This window comes from Octopus sinensis, linkage group LG8 (genome assembly GCF_006345805.1).
Source record: "Octopus sinensis linkage group LG8, ASM634580v1, whole genome shotgun sequence".
Lineage (NCBI taxonomy): Eukaryota > Metazoa > Mollusca > Cephalopoda > Octopoda > Octopodidae > Octopus > Octopus sinensis.
Genome location: NC_043004.1, coordinates 23,770,478 through 23,795,477, shown reverse-complemented (window position 1 = coordinate 23,795,477; position 25,000 = coordinate 23,770,478). Strand labels below are relative to the sequence as shown.

General features: G+C 34.6%; 1 protein-coding gene across 2 annotated transcripts in view; it reads left to right on the top strand.

Annotated features, from left to right (window-relative positions):
- LOC115214911 (atrial natriuretic peptide receptor 1) overlaps window positions 1–25,000 on the top strand; it is a 795,859-nt gene that overhangs the window by 474,951 nt on the left and 295,908 nt on the right. For both annotated transcript variants that reach the window (XM_036505277.1, XM_029783970.2), the window contains exons 7-8: window positions 17,206–17,290; window positions 22,860–22,983. In XM_036505277.1, the coding sequence (XP_036361170.1) occupies window positions 17,206–17,290; window positions 22,860–22,983 (209 nt within the window). The remainder of the gene's footprint in view (window positions 1–17,205; window positions 17,291–22,859; window positions 22,984–25,000) is intronic.

Below are 25,000 nucleotides of genomic sequence, written 5' to 3'. Positions count from 1 at the left end.
CGTTGTCCTACATGATTTCCGAAGCCTTTGAAAGATGCCTCATATTAAAATTGATTATCATATTCAAAGAAATTAGAAATATTTTCATTAATGACATGTAATATTACATACAAGGTATGTTTGCAATTGATAAATCACCTCAAATATGATAAAACCTTATAGTTTATTTTCTGCAGCTTATACTACTGTGCTGAGTATCACTCTTTAGTACTTAAGATGTACATAAATTATGATTACTTTTATACAATATAAAAGAAGTTTTAAATTCAGGATCGGTATACGTACATACATACATACTTGCGTGCATACATACATATATACATACATGTATATATGTGTACATTCGTATGCATACACACACACACACACACATATATATATATATATATATATATATATATATATATATATATATATATATATATATGGAACTCGTGCATGTCTGAAGCACAAATGTATTCTCTAATCACATTTCACAAAGTTACCTAACACTGGATAAGAAAGTAAATCAGTTCTGATGTGAGGAAGATCCTCCATTTGATTTAATGATAAGAAAAACTTGTTTCTTCTAGTCTTGTTACATCTAACAAGCTAACAAGCAGCAAAAGATTATACATGTTGCCTAAACTCAAATTTCAAACGACAACTGTCTTGCTTTGATTAAATGTAACCAAGCATCTTTTGATTTTTCATATATATTCAGTAAAAACCGCAGCAGCTGTTTTAAAATATACAATTAGAAAGTTGAAAGAATACGCTCTACGCCGAGGAAACTATCTTACGAATACTTTGACAATCAGCGTCAATTACGCAAGGTTGTGGATTACGTGATTACTGCCAACCACCACTCCATGGGCGAGTATGTTTGGTAACACGTACTAAGCGTTCGCTACTTGTTTTTTTTTTGTGCCAATGTAATTCAAAGCAGACATAGACTTTACATCCCTGTCTTAACGTAGACCCAGCAACAAGAGAAATCTGCACTAGAACTAGGCTCCTCTTCATGTTCAGGTGAATGGATTGGAGCAATGCGAAATAAAGTGCTTTACTTAAGAGGACAGCATGCCAGCCAGTGCAAGAATGCAATCCTCGTCCTTACAACGGGTGTCCAGTACCTTAACCATTTGGAAACCAGTCTTCAAATTATGGAGTGACAATATCCAAACTACATTCAAAATTAGCAGTGATGCGTCTGAAAATGGGGTTTGTACATTTATGTGTTCAGATACCACTAATAACAAATACTGATGAACTTTAGGACAGCCTATAACTATAGTTAGGTCGTGTACTGAAATGCGGAAAAACACATTGAAAGATATCAAGTCACACAACTGATTAAAACAAATTTTTGTACTCTGTTGGTTTTGACTTGTGAGAAAGCAGTGAAGCAGAACAACAGGAACTCGCTACCAGACTGGAAGAAGTATCAAGAACTTTTGAGATGGAGATCAGCCCAGAAAAGAGCAAGATCTTGGTTAATACTAATGACTAAAACACAACAACCAGCAACTAAATGGAGAGAGACTTGGTAAAATGGATACCTTCAAGTACCTTGGATCCACTTTGACCAAGGACGGCAGATCTCAAAAGGAGATAACAAGACACAGTTTAACCTCTGCCGCCATGACGAAGCTGAACAACATGTCAAAAAACAATTCCGTTAGCTGTTCAACAAAACTCAGAGTGTACAAGACCCTGGTGACTTCGATTCTTCTGTATAGGTGTGAGAGCTGAACTCGTACAGCTGACATGGAGCGAAGAATCTAAGCATATGAACTCAGCTGCTTCTGAAGACTGTTATACATCCCATACACAGAGCAAAAAAATGAACGGCTTTGTCAGGCATTGCGCAGGTAAATGGATGAAAGTTTTCCGGCTACAGTCATGTATCCTTCCAAAACTCCCTGTCTAGAACCATTCTTCAGGTCACAGTTGAGGGAGGCTAAGGGAAAGGCAGACAGAGAAAAGCTTGGTTTAGCAACATCAAGGACTGGACAGGTCACAACACGCCGAGCCTGCTGTGCATGACAGTGAATAGAGACCAGTTGCTAAGGCTGATTGTGAAAGAGTCTAGAGTGGCATCCCCACGGCTCGCTGCATCGGTTCAGGGATTTATATATATATTTATATATATTCACAAATATGTATATATATTTCTGTATGTATGTATGTATACATGTCTGCATATATAATGTTGTTTATACATGCAAGCGAACATATGTGTGTACGTGTTTGTATATAAGAAAAAACTAATAATTCCGAGTGGCCAGTGATGTGTATTTGAACAATGTAGACGAAAACGGTTATATAAAATAACATACAAGATACATAGTTACTTTAGCGAAACTATCGCCGCTTTCGGAGAGAAGATAGAACAATCGCTTGGTGGTAATTAAAACCAACTCCAAAGGAGAAGCGGAAATAATGTTAAGAGCAAAGAATTTTCTCTTCGATTGATATGCCATAGTATATATATATATATATATAAATATATGCATATACATACATGCACACACAAACATCACAAAACCTACATCCTTACATACATATTTCAAACACACACATACACATACACACTCACACCCATAATTATGCCAAGGACCTATAATCCTTTAAGGGATGTTGCAACCTAGTTCTCCGTTTTTTTACTAGTGTTCAGTTAAAATCTAAATACATTACTTTTGCATCAATTGATATAGGTATCTAAACTATTTATGAATGAGAAAAAGAAGAAAATGGGGAAATTAACAAATATAAATCAGTTTATTCAAAGATATTCAAATCAATATAATATGAAATTCTTATCCCTAAAGCTGTTTCTTAGCCAATTAATTCAATTAGAGAAATTAAATTAAATTAGATTAATTTAAAATTTTCATATTAAAATTGGGGAAATTTACCAGAAAGGAGTTACATTCCAGCTTGTTGGTCGAACGCACAATTAGATGATAAATGATATAGCTCTCTCTCTCTCCCGCACTCTCTCTCTATCTCTCTATCGATCTCTCTCTCTCCATCACTCTCTATCTCTCTCTATTACTCTCTCTCTCTCTATCTCTCTCTATCTCTCTCTCTCTCTCTCTCTCTAATACCTAGTTTACCCTAACTGCAACACCACCACCAATAACAATTATTTTGTTTAACAAACGCACACACAAAACTGTTTCAAACATATTTGTTTATATATATGCTAAGAACGGTTTTTTTCAAATGCATACCTTGCCAAAATGCACACATCTCAGTCTGTCAAGCGTCGACCAACACGTTGGAATGTAACTTCTTTCCGGTAAATTCCGCCGAGGTCGACTTTGCCGTTCATCCTTTCGGGGTCGATAAATCAAGTACTAGTTATGTAGTACTAGTTTGATATAATTTCTCTAATTGTATTAATTGGCTATGAAAACGGCTGTAGGGATAAGAATTTCATATCATATTGATCTGAATAACTTTGAATAATCTGATGTCTATACGTCAATTCCTCCATTTTCTTCTTTTCTCATACATACATACATACATACATACATACATATATATATATATATATATATATATATATATACATTAAAGGTGGTGGTCCAGCAAGGCCGTAGGCAAATGACTGTAGCAAATAAAACAATAAAATTATATATATATACATGTATACTTTGATAGGTTTCGGCCATTATTGGCCCAGGCCATGTCTAACTTAATAGCACCACCTGGTGAAGTCTTTCAAGTCAGAATTTGGGCACTATGGCCCACTCAAGTAGAGAGTTATTGTTTACAGAGACATATCCGGGTGTAGGGGGTTTATCCGGGATTTCTTGAAGGAATCTGTCCAAAGACTTCTTGAACCCTATAGGGTCAGTTTCTGTTTTAATGTGTTTTGGTGTAATGTTAAAGAGAGCGGGGCCAATTGAGGTGAAATAATTGTGCCGTATTGTTGTTATGAGATGAGAGTGCGATTTTTGTTTTGGGCCGATGGCACGGGGCCAAGCCTTGGATGTACCTTAAAGGTGATGCCAACATCATTTGGGCAATGCTGATGGAATATTTTCCACATCATGCAGATGATGTAGCGCTCACGACGACGTTGGAGAGAATAGAGTTTTAGCTTTTCTAGTCGACCCCAATAGTCGAGGCCTGTCATGCCATCTATCTTTTTTGTGATTGCCCTTTGAGGTGCTTCAACTTTTATGATACCTTGTATTGTGTGGGGAGACCACAGTGGACAACAGTATTCAAGGTGGGGTCGGGCAAAAGTGGAGAAGAGAAGGATAATGGTGTGGATATCTCTCGACTGGAAAGTTCTGAGAATCCAGGAACACATTCTGCGGGCCATGTCAACTTTGGTGTTTATATGAGTGGCCCAGCTTATGTTGTTGTCCACAATTACTCCCAGGTCTCTGATGTTGTTGGACGCCGCGAGAGTTTCACCTGAAGGAAGGGAGTATGGGAGTTTCAGGGCATCCTCTTTTCCAAAGTGGATTAACTCAAATTTATCCTCGTTCAGCAGCATATTGTTTTTTCTGCCCATTGGATAACAGCCAGTAGATCTGACTGAAGGCATGTCCGGTCACTCGCCTCATTTATGACCTTCTGTAGCTTGGAGTCATCTGCAAAGATTTTTATGTTGCTGTGCTTGATGATGTCATTAATGTTATTAATGTAAATGATGAAAAGAAGTGGGCCCAGCACAGTGCCTTGCGGAACGCCACTACTGACTTTGGCTGGGCTTGATTTTACCCCTTCAACTACAACATGTTGAGATCTGTCTGTCAGGAAACACTTGATCCATTTCAGTAACTTTCCAGAGACACCAATGTTGGATAGTTTTTTCAATAGGATCTTGTGATCGACCCTGTCGAAGGCCTTACTGAAATCAAGGTAGATGACATCGGTGTTGGAGCCCTCTCCCAAAGCTCTCAAAATGTCATCAAAGTGATGCAGGAGCTGCGTTAGGCAGTCCCTTCCATTACGGAACCCATGTTGGTTGGAGATCAGCCGTCTGTTGCTTTCCAGAAATTGGGTTATTCGAGATCTCACCACCCTCTCAAATACCTTGATGATATGAGAGGTGAGTGAGTACAAATATATATGTGTGAATGTGTGTTGAAAGAAAAAAACATTATTTTGTACAAATTGTATATCTTTATTATCATGGCTCTAATATACTCTTAAATCCTGCAAAACAAATCTTCCGTCTTTTTATCTTTTTTCTTTCTTTATATATATATATACATACATACATATATATAGCATATATATATATATATATATATATATTATATATATATATTATATATATATATATATATATATATATATATATATAATATATATATATATACATATATATATATATATATATATATATATATACATATGTATAGCATATATATATATACATACATATATATAGCATATATATATATATACCTACATACATATATATATATATATATACATACATGCATACGTACATATATGTATAAATACATACATGGTTTGTAGTTGTGTACATATATATCATATTATATAGATTTCTTTTCTCGTATAATAAAGCTGTAAATAATACGAATTAATTAAATAAGATACATACTTTTTCTGTAGTAGCCAATATATATTATGATGATATTATATTAGTGTCGACGGGGATCTAATTGCACTTCCTTCTCGTTGAAAGCACAGGTAATATTCATTCGGAGACTATATTGCATCTTGGTCTATAGAAATTGAACATTAAATACACTGCGGGAATGTAAAATTTGCTACAATAAAATCTTCAATTTGATTTACTGTTCCAAGATGTTCGTGTCTGTTCCACTTACATCTTTCATCCATTTGTATAACGTACTAATTTTCTGTGTTTTTTTTTTATTTTCCTTTCTCTAAATATCTATTCCTGTTCAGACTTCAGTTTTATTTTCTAAGATTATAACAGGATACAACGAACAGAAAATGATCTCCTGGCAAAACTAGTGTATGATCCAGTCATGTTTCTTGGAAGATGAATCTTCCTTCCTGATACTTAATGTTCTTCAGAAAGTTTCTAGTCAATAAATTTTAATATTTGTTGACAGAACAATTTTTCATTTCTCTCCTACTTTTATGATCTCTTTATTACTCTTTTACAGCGAAGAAATTTTAATTTCGGTTTATATTTTTAAAATTGCCGACCAATTTAACAAAACATGTTGAACACATCAATCCCCCCTCCCTTCTATATATTATTCATGTTTTACAATTGATTTCTCTTGTCATTCTTCTGTTATACTTAATTGATTCCATTTTCATTGAGATCTTAACAGTAAGCAATAAAATGTTTATTCAATAATTATATCTGCATAACAAATTAACCTTTGCTACTTCAGTTTTTCTTGCCAATATTGACTCAGTGGGTGTCAATATTACATACTTAAGCTTCTATCAGCATAAAATACCAAGAGAACACATTAGCGGAAATAGACTTGTATAAATATAAATATAGTTTAATATAGTCTTCTGGGGGCAGTGTGTTGGCAGAATCAGTAGAGGATGTCTGACAAAAGATCTTGTAATATTTAGTTCTGATTTCAAATTTTACGTCGATCAGCTGTTATTTTTACCATACTGTGGTCTATAAAATGAGTATCAATTCGGAAATGGAGTCGATCTTGATCAGTTTTACACGCGTTCAAATGTTTGTAAGTGCTGTGGTTTTATCATTTTGGATAGCGAAACGTCTTGTAGCAATTCTGATATGGGGTTTTATATTCTGTGCTCAAGTCCCACAAAGGTCGGATTTACTTTCCAATCACTTGGAATCGATAGAACGTAGTACCAGTGAACTAATGAATTCCATTTAATTTTCTGCTTCCAATCTTACAATTTATATAAGTTGGTGCCAATTATATGAAATAATACAGCAGTCTACAAAATAGGATAAAAGCAGACTTTCTGTTTCATATCTATATTATAATGATTGAAGAAATGCTGACTGTGTCCAGTTTATTTTTTTCCCTACGTTATTAAAAAATGTCATATTACATTGAAGAAATTATAAAAGAATATTTTAAAAAATTAGACTATTAAGATTATTTGTATATTACATATACATTATAAAGCTTAATATTACAATATTCGTTTCTGTTTTAAATGTCAACTTCCGTTTGAATTCCATATGTAAGCAAATAGCTTTTCTTCGCGTTCGTAAAAAGTGTAATAAAAGAAACACAACAACAAAACAAGTTAGTAAATTATTTTAAAAAGTATTACGTAGTTCAAAACAATAACCCCTATCAAATAGAATTAACTTTTCAAATTGTGTTAGAATGCGGTCATGCTGTGGTACAACCTTGAAATTGTTTAGTCAATAATATCATCTCTCAACACAATTCTTCGCACATGGTAAAATATATGTTGCATTATCAAGGGCACCAAGAAATGAAAATATAAAAATATTGAGATACATGAAAAGGGTCCATTTGCTGACAGTTGTGTCTGCAAAAATATTCTACAGTGATGTGAGACATTCATTACTCTCTTTCTTTTAAATGAAATGTATTTAAGTCTCTTTATAATTGCTAGGAAAGGGACACTACAAACGCTTAAGACGTCTATAAGTGAATATAATGAAATAACACTATAGCAAAACTCAACTATCAGGTCATCTCATAAGTTCTGTTCGAATTTTGAATAAAGAAAACAAGTGATCAAATGTTATATTTATTTGAAGGTTAATCATCAATGTACTTTCCCTGATTATCTATGACTTCCTTCCATCTTTTTAACAAGCTTTTTAATCCCATCAATGTAAAACTCTTTTGGTTTCAAACTGAAAAACTCTGAAACGTCAGTTTCGATCTCCTCCTGGCTTGCGAAAGTTATGTCCCCCAAATGATTCTGTAAACATACGAAACAAATGGTAGTCTGAAGGAGCAAGTTCGGGAGAATAAGGTGGATGAGGAATTTCTTCCCCACCAAGCTCTTCGATCTTCTGTGATGTGATCTTTGCAGTGTGGCGTCGCGCATTGTCCTGATGAAACATCATTCCTTTCCAATTCACTAAAGCGGGTCTTTTTTCTTCAAAGCTTGGTTCACACGCTCTAATTGCTGACAGTAGACTTGAGCATTGATTGCTGCATTAGGTGTTAACAATTCAAAGTGCATTACTCCTTTGAAATCCCACCAGATAGAGAGAAGAACCGTTTTTCCATGAAGTTCCCTTCTCGGTTGTGGTTGAGCCTTACCCCTTTTACCAAGCCACTGTTTACGCCGCTTAACATTTCCATAGAAGATCCATTTTTCGTCACCAGTCACAAGTCTATCCAAAAATGGGAAAATGAGTTCGCGAGAATGGAGAGAAAAGCAGATGTCAACTAGGGAGTTCCAGTGCTTTGGGACAATTCATGAGGCACCCATTTTCCAAGTTTAGGAACCTTTCCAAGTTGTTGAAGTTGACGATGAACAGTTGTATAGCTGAACTAAGCTTTATTGCCAATTCTTCAACTGATAATGCAGGATTTTCTTCAAGTAATGCCTCAAGGAGCTTATCAGGATGGAAAGATTTGACAAAAGGGAGGAAAGAATCTAGATGTTCGCAGGAGAGTGAGGTCGCACCGATACAGTCGTCAATATAACGACCGTATAATTCAGGAGTGGGACGAGTGAACTTGAGAATATTTGGGCCTCAACTAGAGGCCCATTCGCATAGTTGGTGCCCATTCTCGTTCCCATGGCCACTCCCGAGAACTACTGGTAAAAATCGCCCGCGACGAAGAGCAGTTAAATGAGAGGACAAGGAGTTTGGATGTGTCAGGTTGAAGGTTGGGTCGAAGGTCAAGGAAATGTTGGAGTACACGCAGCTCCTCATATATATATATATATATATATATATATATATATATATATATATATATATATATATGCATATACCACATGTGATATGGAGGAACACATTAGGTAGCAACACTATACAGATTCGTGAAAACAGTATAAACGGATGACAATCAGAAACAGTAAAGGGTACAGGGAGGGCTGCCAGTTTTAGTCCCATTTTGTATAGAGAATTCATTCGAATAATGAGATGTGACCGAAATTAGAGGGGGAGAATGAGTATCTCAATTAGACAAAACCGATGACAACGACAGAGAAGGGTGAAAGAACAGAGGTAAATGGACCATTGAAATCCGATTATCTTTGGTGGAAGCTGCAAGAACATAAAAAGCTTCAGGATCTATATTTGACTATAGAAGTGATGTTTAGATGCTTGACTAGGAAAGTGATGACATAGCTCGTAGAAATATCTGGTGAGGTGCAAACTAATCCTTCTACGAAAATGTTTGTTCATCAAGTGCTCTGATCCATTTTCTACTGCCATGGGGTCCTCGTACGCAATCAACAGTAAGAGTATGCTTGGGAAGCTCCTATATTGGTTTAGAACTTTCTGGTAATCTAGGCTTACTCTTTTTTACTCTTTTATTTGTTTTAGTCATTTGACTGCGCCCATGCTGGAGCACAGCCTTTAGTCGAGCAAATCAACCCCCAGGACTTATTCCATCAGACTCTTATGCCGAACTGCCATGATATGGGAACGTATACACACCAGCATCGGTTGTCAAGCGATGTTGGGGGAACAAACACAGACACACACACACGCGCACACACACATACACACACACACATACACACACACACACACACATATATATATATATATATATATATATATATACGACGGGCTTCTTTCAGTTTCCGTGTACCAAATTCACTCACAAGGCTTTGGTCGGCGCGGGGGTATAGTAGAAAACACTTACCCAAGGTGCCACACAGTAGGACTAAACCCGGGACCACGTGGTTGGTAAGCAAGCTACTTATCACAAAGCCACTCCTGCGCTTGTATCGACGTCTTTTAACTAGCTATCCAGATTGGCTTAGGTCATCTAAATGGTGTTGGTGTCCTGCGAACTGTGGTTAGAAACCTTCCCGAAATATTTTTTTTTCTTTTGTGATGGGCAATATTAGATCTTGCCCTACTTTGAAGCGGAACTCATTGGTCACCTTTCCTTTCTCCAAAATCAGGCAGCGAATCTTCGAGGGTTTGAAACTCATTTGTGCCCAAGACATGAACATCTCTGTTATTCAAAAGATGCACTCAAATCCTTACACTGTTGTTGTCATCATGAGGTCAGTCATAGGCTCTGATGGATGGCTGTTTTACTATTATATTGCTTCAGGGTAGGGTAGCATATGTTTACTTTTGACTTTATTAGTATGTTCTTAGCTAAAGCAAAGAAAGACACCAAGATAACGTATCCAGTTGATTATCCCCACTTCTTGTTGGTGCCGGTCATATGTTAGTTAACTAGAACAAACCCTGACCTTGGGCATGTAATATGATACGTGTAGCAGAAATGAGAGGCGGAAGATAGTAGAGAAGGAAGTGCGTGCAGCAGTGGAGGGAACGTGGGCGAGCAGGGCAGTGACGATGTGCAAAGGCTGTCAGAATGGAGTTGGAGTAGGTGATGGTGGAGAATGCCAACTTGCAGGATATCAGGAAGTGGAACACGCAGACGATCTTGTCTTGACCAGTGAGTTCATTAAGTTCTCTCCAGTGCATCTAATTATTTTACACGTGGCTTAATGAAAACACTGAGATCTAGGAGAAAAATCCTCGAGCATATCTTAACAGTTTCTTGGAGATATTCCATGAAGGTTGAAGACACGACCATATCCTCAAGGGAATCTGTGACAACAAAGCCAGAACATTTATCCTTTAGTATAGAGGGAGAGTGGGCAACGTAAATACCTAAGAATTGCTCTGGGGGATCATTTCCATCATCATAGTATTAAATGATAAATGATAATCTCGAGAAACAGGTAATGTTTCCCAGCACACATTATTCACACATTTACAAAAGAGAAAGAGAAATAAGTACCAGGAGTGAGTGGAGGGCTACTGCAAGAATGGAGGGAGTACAAAGTGTTTCCAACTGGAGGTTGACAAAGGTCGTACTCTGAGCAAAGTCTTACGGAACCCTTGAACCTTAGGCATTACAGGAGGATGAAAAAGGAATCATCAATAACAACATTTCTGAGAATTCATCTAGATTGCCCTGACAGAAAAGGTGTGATATGTGGGGTCGATATAGAATACACATAGGCACGCTTACACAAATCCATAATACACACATACATATATATATATATATATATATATTATATATATATATATATATATATTATATATATATATATAACCAATTATGTATGTGTATATATATATATATATAACCAGTTATGTATGTGTGTATATATATATATATATATATATATATATATATATATATATATATATATATATATATATATATATATATATAACCAGTTATGTATGTGTGTGTATATATATATATATATATATATATATGTTATTGACAGACAGGCAGATGATAGATTGAATGATTTAGATTAAAACTGGGAATAAGGCCAGTTTGTCAGTTCCTTTCGTTTTTCTAATATTTTGTTATTTCATAATTCTATCAATAAAAAGCAAGACATTTATTTTAGCGTCGTAATTATTACAAGATTTACTGTACTTTTGTTTCTTCTATATGACTTTTTATATTATTATTTTTATGTGTGTGTGAGAAATCTTTCGCTGACTATATTTTGACACGAGAGAATTATATCAAATATTCTGCATAAATATTGTATAATAATCGTTTCCAAAGGCGAATATCAATGACGTGCGACAGCTCCGTACAGGAAGATTTCCAGGAGAGATCACAAATTTACAAACGACTGACATTGTTTATATTATATAGGAATATATAATATAAACCTCTACATGGTCGCTCCTCCTGATAGAAATATACACTAAATATCCCTCAATTACAAGTTACTGTCTTCATTTGACGGCTTATCTTGCTGTATTTATTCACGCCATTTCCGTTCTAAGTTGAGATCTCGCCTTGGCTTTGTTGAGTGTAGTATTAATCGACTTTCGGTTTAGTACCACCACAGTTTATTACAACCCATAGGTAATAGGTTCTTGCAATGGAGTGCACTATATCTCGACCATTTGGATCAAGTCCTCCCAAGATCTTAGAAAACGGGTAAAAGATCATATAAATTATCCTTCCTTTCTGAATGACCGATTGAAAGAAAGGAATAGATTATTACTTTATCCAATATTAGGAGAGGTTTGTTTGTGAATTCTTCATACATTATAACAATAACCAATTTCTGGTTCCCTGTATTTCTGATGATAATGTGAGTATCGGCAATGATGGAGAACAAATATAATAAACTGGATTTTAAGCTCTGGTTTATCGGTTTTCTCTTACGTCAATGTTTACATGCATTCCGTATATTACTCAACGAAAGATAATGATATACATTAGTATACAAATGATATAGATGTATGTATATGTATATGTATAGGCGTGCGTTTTTGTATACGCACATATACGGATTCATAGATACAAACATACATACATAAACACACACACACACCCACGCACGCGTGTATACACATATATATATATGTGTGTGTGTATATATATATGTGTATGTGTGTGTATATATACATATGACAGATAGTTTGAAGGAAGGTACACATACACACAAACTCACACACACTCACAAGCCCCCATACACACATACACACATACACACACACATGTTATGCAGGATGCTTTTCCAAGTAAATTACGCCAGCCTTATGAATAGCGAATACGAATTGATAAATAAGAAATAACTACAATCTTGAACCATTGTAATTTGTATAGTTTAGGCAGCAAAATCACAGTAAATAAATATAATTCGTTGTCCTAGATCCGATCTGGATTAGCTGATCTATGGTAAAATTTGGACGAGCATTGGCTATACCGTAATTTTATTCTATATATTTTAGACATCGTTGCTGAACGACCGCTGGTTGTTCGGCTGCAATTTCTGGCGAACTTAATTAGCTCATACAGATTAGCTTACTGGCTCGATAATTATATTATTGTTATTGTTACTAATCCAGGTCGGTCTTGATATAGCAGACCTATTGACCTATTATCAAAAGGCTTCGATCTGTGACTAGTCTGTTTTATATGGCAAAACATCTCAGGTTGGACATTTTCTTATATATACTTATTGTTTGTAGACTGTAGCATGTAATTAAAAAGAGATTTAGCTGATATTAGCTGTAATTGATGGATTGTGGGACGGCTATAGGTAACGCCATTTTATCTATCCAAGATGGCGAGATCTGACAGTTTTCACTCCAAAAAATGAAGGACAGAGGGGATCCCTGCATTTCATTTTCAAGCATGAGGACCACATCATGGCGTGCTGACAGAATCATTAGCTCGCCAGAAATAACACTTAGCGGCATTTCTTCCGTCTTTACGTTCTGAGTTCAAATTCCGCTGAGATCAGCTTTGCTTTTCATCCTTTTAGGGTCGATAAAATACGCACCAGTTTAACGCTTGGATCAATGTAATCGATTAATTTCCTTCCCAATAGGACTTGTGGCTATATTAGAATGTATTATTAAAGATTTGGCAAACCCTTGAGCGGCATGCTACAAAAATTTAACCAAGAAAAATCTTGTTTCCAGAATAAGAATGCATGATTTAAATATGGCTGAAAAATAAAGATTTTATATCGGAAATATTTTCCTTTTTTATCCGTATCACTACATTTCTACAGACATCTTGCCCATTGACTGACTTAATGTCAGGAAAACAAATATTGTGTTGTTTGGTTAATGTCTTGTTTGTTTAGTTTTCAAACGGAAACTAAATCTTCGTTGTTTAAATTTCTGGTCAAAAGTTAGTCGATGTCATTATGTCACAATCAAATGCCATAGAGCTAATGGCTTTGATAGTTTTGTATTCTACATAAATTACATTTTAAGTAGCCGACAGCACAAAAATATTACCAGCAAATTTTAATAATGATAACTCATTATACACTGGTTTTGTAATTTACATGATATCCAGAGAATGACAGAAGTGTTTACCTTCTATTATTGCTAGTTAGCAGAATATTTTAAAACAATATCGACAAATTTATCAGTTTATAAATATGTAAATTTTTTGTATTCCTGTCCAGTAGCATAATTTTTCATTTATTTAAGTTATTAAGGAAAAGGATATTGACTAATGTAGTAGTGCATAATTCGTTTCTATGTTCCTTCAGCCGGAGTTCAAACTTCACAAACGTTTGATGTTTGCCTTTCAAAATTTTCTGGTTTTTCACATAAGTACAAATCCCACCATTGGGATTTTGCCTTCACCCTAAAAGGTTCACCTGTATCGATCTATCTATTTATCTATCTGTCTATCTATCTATCTATTTATCTATCTATCTATCTATCTGTCTATCTGTCTCTCTGTCTGTCAATCAATCATTTCTTACATTCTTTTCCCTTTCTTTCTGTGATGCTGAACGCTGGGTAACCTTTGATTGTTATAGGTGTGGTCCCATCCGTATTTTACTTCCCTTATTTATACTTTTATTATTATTATTATTATTATTATTATTATTATTATTATTATTATTATTATTATTATTATTATTATTATTATTATTATTATTATTATTATTATTGCTAAGGTGGCGCACTGGCAGAGTGATTAGTTCGCTGGATAAAATGCTTAGCAACATTGCATCCATTTTACATTCTGTGTTAATCGGATTGATTTCACACCCGACATATAGTCCAGACCTAGACCCCTCGTATTATTACTTGTCCCAATACATGGCTCAACCAAGAGGGGATAGAGGCTTCAGTGAAGGATTTCTATGCCTCGAAGGACAAGGACCAGTACGAGCGTGGGATCGAAGTACTGAGAGAAAGGTGGCTCCTACTTTGAGTGCTCCGATGTATTTGTTGCACCTCGATAAATAAAGCAAATAACTTACCAAAATAATACAAAACGTTTGACCCAACGCAATATATATGTAAGGTATAATACATATGTGTATGTGTGTGCATGTGTGTGCATGTGTGTGTATATATGTATATATGCATATATACATACATACACACGTTTATTTTAGTTTGGGCATAAGCCTCATAATGCGCCCAGAATTGAAAATGTTGCTATAACCCTTTGTTTTTGTCCATGGTTGTATTTCTCATAAGCCACACCCGCCAGTAGAGATTAGGGGAGCCAGCTTTTGGAGGTTTTGATTTTTATGCCTCTTTGGCGAGTCGCAGGTCACATCCACCATTGAAATGAAATTATTTGATTCGTGTAAAATAGTGTGTGCTCTTAAGATCAGAATATCTGGCTAATAGAAATTTAGTATGCCAGAGAAAACATCTGCACTAGAAATTCAGTGAAGAAAATATTCTATGAATAATTATTGAGAGTACTTTAAGATATTATATAAATATGAAAAGTTGCAGGTCAAGTGCAGTGTAGAAACATATGTGATGCATTAATAAAGTCCATTAATTTCCATCCCTTTGTTTTCATTATCATTATTATTACCTTCGCCTTATTCTGTTGAGGTCATCAACTTTGCCTTTCATCCTTTCCGGATCGATAAATTAAGTTCCAGTGAAACAGTGGCGTCGATGTAATCGATTAGTTCCCTTCCCTAAAATTTTCAGGGCCTTATGCCTAGAGTAAAGGCGGAGGTATTGTTTTCAGTCGTGTTTGTTTATTTGCTTGTTTGTTTGTTTGTCCGTAGATAAGATGTCATAAGAATCTCTGGATAGATTCGGATGAAACTTTCAGTGATGTTTGATCTCGTAACTGGCGCAAAGTGATTAAATTTTGGGATCGATTCGGTAGCAGACAAGGATTATGGATTATTTGTTATATTTACTTTACATGAAATATTACGATCTTACGTTCACTTTCAAGTCTCTTTTCTGATTATCTCCCTTGAAAGCACGCTCATAGTTTGCATGTAAGTTATGGTAGGATTGCTGTTGCTACAGTTTTATTTTCGTTTCTGTTTTATCAATTTTAGTCGTGTCTCTATCTTAGTTGAAACTAATGGATAAAAAAATCAAACTAAATAAACAGAACCGTTCAGAAGTTAAATAACACTCACATATTTAATAACAATAATAAATTTAATTTATCCTCGACAATTTTTAGTTTTACCAATTTTGAATATATCGCTCCTGTTTAAAACAACTTACCTACCTGCCAATTGCATTTCTAGCTCTGCCTTGAAGGAAGCTTTACTTCTTGGACTCACGTTTTTATGCGAAATGATGTTGTTAAACCTCTATTAACAGTACCGTATGCAGATCCTTTCCGTTTTCTTTCACGCACAGATAAATATTTCAATATAGACCTTCATGGTCGTAAAGATACTATATCAGTGAATAAATTAAAACAATATGGCCCGCACACCCAATTTCACACTCTATGATTACCATTGGGATCGATCAGGTACCGGACAAGGATTCTGGATTGTTTTCCTGGTATTTTTCCTTAAAAATTTAGATTCATCTTTAATATTCTCGTTTCTGAAAGCAGCCAAGTTTATTTCAGATATTCTCATTTTTAAAATCATCTCTGACTAATCATTGAGAGGACGTTGGGGAAGGCTTGGCAGAAGTTTCCACTCTCTGCATGCTCTTGTTATTATTATTATTATTACTATTATTATTATTATTATTATTATTATTATTATATTATTATTATTATTATTATTATTATTGTTTTTATTATTATTATTATTATTATTATTATTATTATTATTATTATTATCATCATCATCATCATCATCATCATCATCATCATCATCATCATCATCATCATCATCATCATTATTATTATTATTATTATTATTATGTATGTGGAAGTGTGTGAGTTAGTGTTTAGGGTGTTGGATTCATGATCGTAAGATTGTGGTTTCGATTCCTGGACCGGGCGACATATTGTGTTCTTGACTAAAGCATTTCATTTCACGTTGCTCCAGTCCATCCAGCTGGCAAAAATGACTAATCCTGCGACGGACCAGCGTCTCGTCCAGGTAGGGGTATATACGCCAGTGAAACCTGGAAATCGGTCCTCATGAGCCTGGCATAGCTCGCGAAGGAAACATTTATCTTAACATATATATATAAATATACAACAAGAAATAATATTTGTCTCCTTTTACAGAGACTAAAGGGTTTATAGGACTGAAAAAGAAGTGCTCAAATCTAGATGTTCTTTTATTATCCGTTTATTTGAATTGACTATATATATATATATATTCTTTCTATTTCTACAGAGCCATTCCCACTCTACGCTATTGTAATCTCTGTACTCGGGACACTTCTTGTTATGGTTGCTATTTTGGCCGTTATCTCACACAGGTAAGAAAATTTGAATTCTATCAATTTTTAAGTATTTTGTTTTTATCATAACAAAAGAGTAATCCGCAATCCTTTTCAGAAAGTACTCTACAACATTTTATGGGGCAATCCAATGGCACTCCAAAAATATAATCATAATACAACACAGAATGACATAAATTTCACCGTGACCTATCCAAATTTGAGTATTTTCCAATAGCAAGGTATATGGATTAGGTTGTTTATCGACCTATAATATCAGAACAACGAAATTTTCACATTAAATGTGACCGAGAGTTATGGTAAATTGATGTAGCTTCTCTACATATTGCTGCCGCTGTCAACTTCATTTCCATCACATCAAATAATTCAATAATCTAATTCGTCATTGTAAACTCATGTTTCCTTACTTTTATTTTTACTCATATCCTCATCCATCCTTATACATTTTTCTTTGTATTTTTGTCACTAGTATTTTTTCTTTATCACCATACATTCTTCTTCTTCTTCTTCTTCTTCTTCTTCTTCTTCTTCTTCTTCTTCTTCTTCTTATTATTATTATTATTATTATTATTATTATTATTATTATTATTATATTATTATTATTATCATCATCATTCAGTAGTTTTATTTTTATAGCGTGCTTTCACTTCACTACCGAGCGCAGCTCTGTGTGCCTTAGGTATGTGTTGTGTTGCTCTGATGGTTATTGTATGGAAAATGTTTTGCGTAGGATGTGTGCAGTGCCTAGTAGTGCAATTTTCTGTATGTTATATGTGTTTGTAAGTCCTGGTGTTTTTGTTATGTATTTGTCTGAATATTTTTTTATCATGTCTAATGCACCTACTATGATAGGAATTGTTTCTGTTTTTAGATTCCACATTCTGGTTACCTCTATTTCCAGGTCTTTGTATTTTGAAAGTTTCTCCATTTCTTTTAGAGACACGTTGTCATCTGCCGGTATTGATACATCAATTAGAAAGCATTTTTTTTCTTCATGATCTCTGACAACTATATCTGGTCTGTTGACCTTAATTTCTCTATCTGTGTGTATCGGCATATCCCAAAGTATGGTTGCTTTCTCGTTTTCTGTGACCTTTTCTGGTGTGTGCCTATACTTATTATCATTATTATTACTATGTGTTTGGATTTTGCATTGTATAAGTTGACACCAAGACTCAATCAGAGATTCGAAGAGACAAGTTAGAGGTGGTTCAAATGGGTATTATGACTAGGATGGTTGATAACTGCAATGTTTTTGGATTTGTACAAAGTATTGTTCTAGAGAATGCTTGTCAAAACGTAAGAAAATTAAAAGTATATTTTAAATATAGCTTGGTGATAAAATGAGAGTGTCATCTTAAGATGACAGTAAAAGTTGGTTGCTATTATGTTCATTTAAAATTACTTTTGACAATGTGTTTAAAGATTAAAATGTTTTTGAAACTACAGAGACAGTATTTTTTCTAGGATATGAACTGTTCCTGTGAGCATTATTTGTTGAATTTCGTTTGTTTTCGGATTTCCTGGAACCTGAAATACGTAACAAATCAGACCCTTTTACTATCCTGGGACACATTTGAAAACAAGAATTGTTTTAGTTTTGAGTTGCCGCATTTTGCCAATTTCTGTTTCATGATCTTCATACATTCTCGGTTTTTGGTAGGTCTTGACAGATACATGTATCGATTACGACACTCGCATCGATGTGGTAGCATGATTTTTGTCTGAAATTCTTCAATATAATGTCTGGTCTATTTGCATCTATCTTTCTGTCAGTTTAAACAGAAAAGTACCATGAGTGAGATATGATCATCTTTAAACATTGCAGGTGGTTTGTGTTCCTATAAGTATTTATCACAGGGTAGATCCAGATCCTTGCAAATTACCCAGTGAATATACTGTGCGGTTCAATTACAACTTTCGAGATACTCTGAGGGCACAAGAAAGCTGTACATGGAGACAACATATTCGATGATTTCAGTTTGTTGCTTGCATACACAGCATATTGGGCTACTGCCGCTCTTTAAGACGTTGGCCTGGTCTCTCATTTCAAGCCAGTGCATGCAAACCAATGATGTGTAAGGGCTTTCACAATATCAGCATTGTTAGCTATATTTGGGCATTTGCCATTGAGTCGTTTTTCCCGTAAGAATATTTAAGGCATCATTTTTAGCAAGAGGTTTCATACGTTTAATTTTTTCTGTGCTTGTTCCTAGCTCATCTTATTCTTGAACTTGCTGTGTTTGGAATTCACTTAGCTATATCCGTGTCTTTTTTGTTACCGAATATGAGAATGTTTTGTTTTCGTGTTTTAATACAAGTTCTAGCTTCCAGTTATCAGATTTTATCAGATAAGTGTTTAGGCCGATTGTAGCAAATGTCTGTAACAATTCAAGTTGTAAGGGTTCACGGCCACTCTTTTTACTCGGAAAGTAATGTCATTCCACATCTGCCTTGGGGTGGTGCATGCTATTCATTGTCAACAACTTTCGGGATTTTCTATCAAGCTTAAAAATTTCAATATTCGACCAGTTAATAATATTGAAACTGTTACAACCGGTATGGCAACATTATTTATTGCTTCGATGCTCTTCCTTGCGAGCTGTCTTGAGATTTGTCTTTACCATGCAATAACATTCTTTTCTGATCTTTTTCTTCGCCTTTGAGTGTTTTATTTCATCATCTTCATAAACTCCTAAATATTAGTCAAGTTCAACGTTGAATGTTTCAACCAGATTCCCACTGATGAAGGTAGCATTTGTTCCTTTATCGAAGCTGAATATTATTATTATTATTATTATTATTATTATTATTGAGTGAAAGTGCAGTGCATGCCATCAAAGTGACACTGGGGTAAAATATACGAAGCTCAGTATGCCCATCATGACTACACGTCTTATAAGGGTACACCAGGCACATGCATCACAACAATATGTGCGCGACATGGTGATCTCATATCAGATAGGGCCCAGTTAGAATCTTTGCAGCTGGGGGCCTAGTTAGAATCTTCATCAGGTCGAGTAGCCCCTCTCAAATGTTCACTGAATGAGGGTTTTTAAGGATGATGAATGAAACATCCATATTATTATTATTGTTGTTGTTGTTGCTGTAGTTGTTGTTGTTGTTGCTATCATTATTATTATTATCATTATTATTATTATTATTATTATTATTATTATTGAGTGAAAGTGCAGTGCATGCCATCAAAGTGACACTGGGGTAAAATATACGAAGCTCAGTATGCCCATCATGACTACACGTCTTATAAGGGTACACCAGGCACATGCATCACAACAATATGTGCGCGACATGGTGATCTCATATCAGATAGGGCCCAGTTAGAATCTTTGCAGCTGGGGGCCTAGTTAGAATCTTCATCAGGTCGAGTAGCCCCTCTCAAATGTTCACTGAATGAGGGTTTTTAAGGATGATGAATGAAACATCCATATTATTATTATTGTTGTTGTTGTTGCTGTAGTTGTTGTTGTTGTTGCTATCATTATTATTATTATCATTATTATTATTATTATTATTATCATTATTATTAAGGCGGCAAGCTGGCAGAATCTTTAGCACGGCAAACAAAATGCTTAGCAGCATTTCGCCTGTCGTTATGTACTGAGATCAAATTCTACTGAGGTCGACTTTGCCTTTCATCCTTCGTAGTCGATAAAATAAGCATCAGTCAAGCCATTGGGTCGATGTAATCGACTTACCCACGCCCCGAAATTTCAGGGTTTGTGCCTATAGTAGATAATTACTTCTGTTGTTATGACTATGCTTTTGAATCGGCAAGACATTTTTCTCGGAGAAAAAGGTTTTCTTCCTCCTGACTTTGTGTGTAATAATGCATATGAAATCGAGCTCTAAGTGTATACGTCTTTATCTTCTGATCATCGTTGCTTTGTGTGGGCATATTGAATAAATTCCCACGTATCAAGCCTCAATACGTACAAGCAAATACATGGTTCCCTTCTATATGTAAGAATAAATGTTCCTGCTTAGCTCCAAATCATCGAAGTTGTATCAGCTATTAAGGAAGCGAAATCATGCCTACACATCGCGTCTAGTAGCTCGTTTAACCCACTTGGAGAACGGCTCAATACGTTATTACACGCAGCCTACAGAGGAATTCAACTATGTTTCGAATGCAATTTCCGTTCTAGTGTTCAGAAGCGAGTTAAAAATATATGTGTGTGTATGTGTGTGTGTGTGCGTGTGTGTGTGCGTGTGTGTGTGTGTGTGGTGTGTGTGTGTGTGTATGTCTGAGTAGCAAGAATTCGTTTGTGTATGTGTATGTATGTTATGTATGTACACATATACATATATAATTTGTAAATAGTCTATTGGAACTTTAAATTGATTAATATAGGAAACTGAACAAGAAATATTCGGTATAAATATTTGATAATTATGAATCGGGTTTCAAATCGCAGGTCACATTAAAAATAGGAAAATTCATGCGGTTGAAAATAGCATTAACACTAGAGTTTATTGTAAAATTCTTTAATCTGGTATCTGATCATCGCCATTCACACTTATTATTAGATTTAGTAAAATGGCAATTCCTCACTCAAGTTTTCAATCTACCGCAGGGCCTCGTACTATAGTTGTTGGAAAACTTGTATTCAGATTAACATTCAGTAGAAATGATTATTCAAGGCATAGAACTATATGTCTTCAAGAGAACATGAATAATAATTGAATATTGGTTGAGAAAATCTTGGAATCTTAATAGGAATCTCGCCAGTATTGAGTGAAATAATAGGAGATTATCGATTCCTTTCAAAGTCTAATACAGATTATTATGTTTCCTTTTCATTTTCAACAACTTATAAATGAAATATATCCTTGTGGTGGTGTTATATTAACTTATCTTTGAAACTCCTTGCTGTTCTATATTTCTAATTCACTTTATCAAATGGATATTTTCGTTCAAACATAATTAAAAGTGATAAACGTTAAAGAGATCGTATTGGTTGAGCAATTTAGACTAAACATTTGATGTTTTAAAGATAAGTATGCTACAACATAGATATTATTAACTGAAATATGAAATATTGTCTGGAACTAAAATTACCAAACTAATTTTTATCAGTATCCGACGGAGCTTGCTTTGAGTTGATGTACAAATATCTCGGGAATATTGCAAACATATCATATGAAGCTCATTCTTTACTATAAAAGTAAACCTACAAAACATTTCTGTATCTATAACATTTTCTCATGTATTTCTTTGCTCTTCAAATGAAGGAAATTATAATGAATTCATAACGAAATTATAGCGTTTCGTAAGGAGGTTTTACTTGTTCTAATGTACCGAAATTCCAAATTTTTCATGAAACCCTCTTTGTTGGTGAAGGAAATCATTTAATTGTTGATGTTGGATCTGAAAATAATGGATTGAAGAATATGTAGATGAGAAAATACGAACAAAAATAAGGCGAAGACAATAGAAGGTCATCAATGGACAGTATGACAATGTGTACATAGACGGACAGTGATTAATGATCTTATTGGTCAGTTCTCATTTATCAACTGTCTTTACTCTAATAAAATATTCTGAATTAATTTTTCTCTTCGCTAGGCGCATTAACCTGAAAGCTGAACTAGAGGCAATGACTTGGCGGGTTAAATGGGAAGACATTACATTTGGAACGAGAAAACATAAACGATTAGATAAAAGTGGCAGCCGAATGAGCTTAAATCGGGTAATTATAATATATTGTTACTTCATTATTCTTTTTATAATGCACCCATTTTTGGGACAAATTTTCAATCTTTTTGGTTTCTTAATTTTAGTGTTTTCATATATTAAAACTATTGTCGATTTTCACTATGTACGTATGTATTCCCATATTCACTATTCCTACATGTATTCCCACATCCAGGTTCTTTGCCAATGCTCATGTATCCCTATAGATCTGCTATAACCATATCTATATTGCTCCTCTCAATGTTGATTTGAAATATTCTCACGTCTCTATAAATTCACTCAAGAAGAAAACTTTATCTTTTACCATATTATTGGAATAATATTTAGACTATAATAGTACCCAGCGATTTCCCCTATATTTTATATTGTTCAATGAAAAATATGTTAAATGCACTCTATAAAAATTCTTGTAAAATATAAATATATTTCAACATTTTAGTCGTGTATCAGACGTACCGTACAGGCTATTTCTAATTCTCGAACATTTACATTCCTTGACACCTCTACTCGGCCGTTCAACTTTAGTAGGTGAACCTTTTTTCGATCTACACCCTGCTATCTTTTTTAAAAGGTATATGTTGTGTAAGTTGATGTCAAAGCAAAAGAAAATAGAAAAAAAACGAAGGCTCACGACAGGAATATCTTTGATCATAAATCTAATTAATCTGGGTTAATCTAAAGTGAAATATGGAAATACTACTGTATTTTGGTAATCTAAGTTAATACAATACTGCTTACCCTTTCGTTAGAAACGGTATATATTGAAAAATATAACATTATATGTATAACGTTTTAAATATACACATGTCAAATGAAATTCTTAAGACCGGAAATCAAACAAAGATTATAAATCCTGATTTCCAGGAGGGTTAACTCTTCCTCTACCATATGTGTCGTGAATATTAACGCTGCTAGCACCTGAAATAATTATGAGCAATAAGGGTGCTGAATTGTTAACGAAATGTTTTTTATTCAATATAAGATCCGATTTAAAAAGAGCAAAGAGGTCGTAAAGAAACACTCAATACCAGGGTACATTTATTGCAACTTTATAGTTGAGTAGCTTCAGTTGTTTTAAAATTGTGAATTTATTCTGCTTTTTCAAAAAAATTTAGCATCGATAATGTAATCCCCGGTAGTATTCACAAGAATTTATAAAATTCGGATTTAAACCATTTTTTTTGCCAGTAAAACTGAGCCTATGTACCTGTTACGTGAAAACTTTCACTAATAATGCCATGAAAATTGCAGAAGTGGAACAACACCTCAGAAAAGGCTCACTCTGATAAACACGACAAAAATCATTAGGTTTTAAGGCACTGGAAAAGACTATAAAATGGCGAAGTGATTCTTTACAAAAACATTTCTTAATGTAGCAAATAAAGGGAAAAGCACATAACGTTGACGAGGACATTATGATATCAGCTATTTAAGATGTAACTGAAAACCGAGCCTATGTAGAAATGCATACCTTGAAGTACAAGTAAACTGAATCGACACGTTGATAAAACAGCTATTAATATAGAGAAACCTTTAGGGTCGGAGCTTCAGTATTGTAAGTTTTCTATTCAACTCGATCAGTCAACAATCATTCGTTGATTCGAATATTTTCATAGTTTGTGTGAAATATATTCATAAACAGCAATGTTGACAATATTTTGCCGGTTCACTGACATAAAACTGATAGGAAAATGGGGATAATTTTGTGACTCACAAAAGATTATATCAAAAAACATTTCATTTTCATCTTCAGAATATTAGTGCCAGAGGCGTTACATTTTGATTTTATGTTAGCAATTTACGTGATAAAGCTCGATACATTATCAATGTATGTATCAAACTAAGTAAAGATATATGAAATTTGCTGAACTATTGGTCTTTGTGTTTTACAAAGACTGACCAATCGATTGAATGTTAGATTCTAAATTAAATGGATTCTCTCTCTCTCTCTCTCTCTCTCTCTCTCTCTCTCTCTCTCTCTCTCTCTCTCTCTCTCTCTCCGTCTCTCTCTC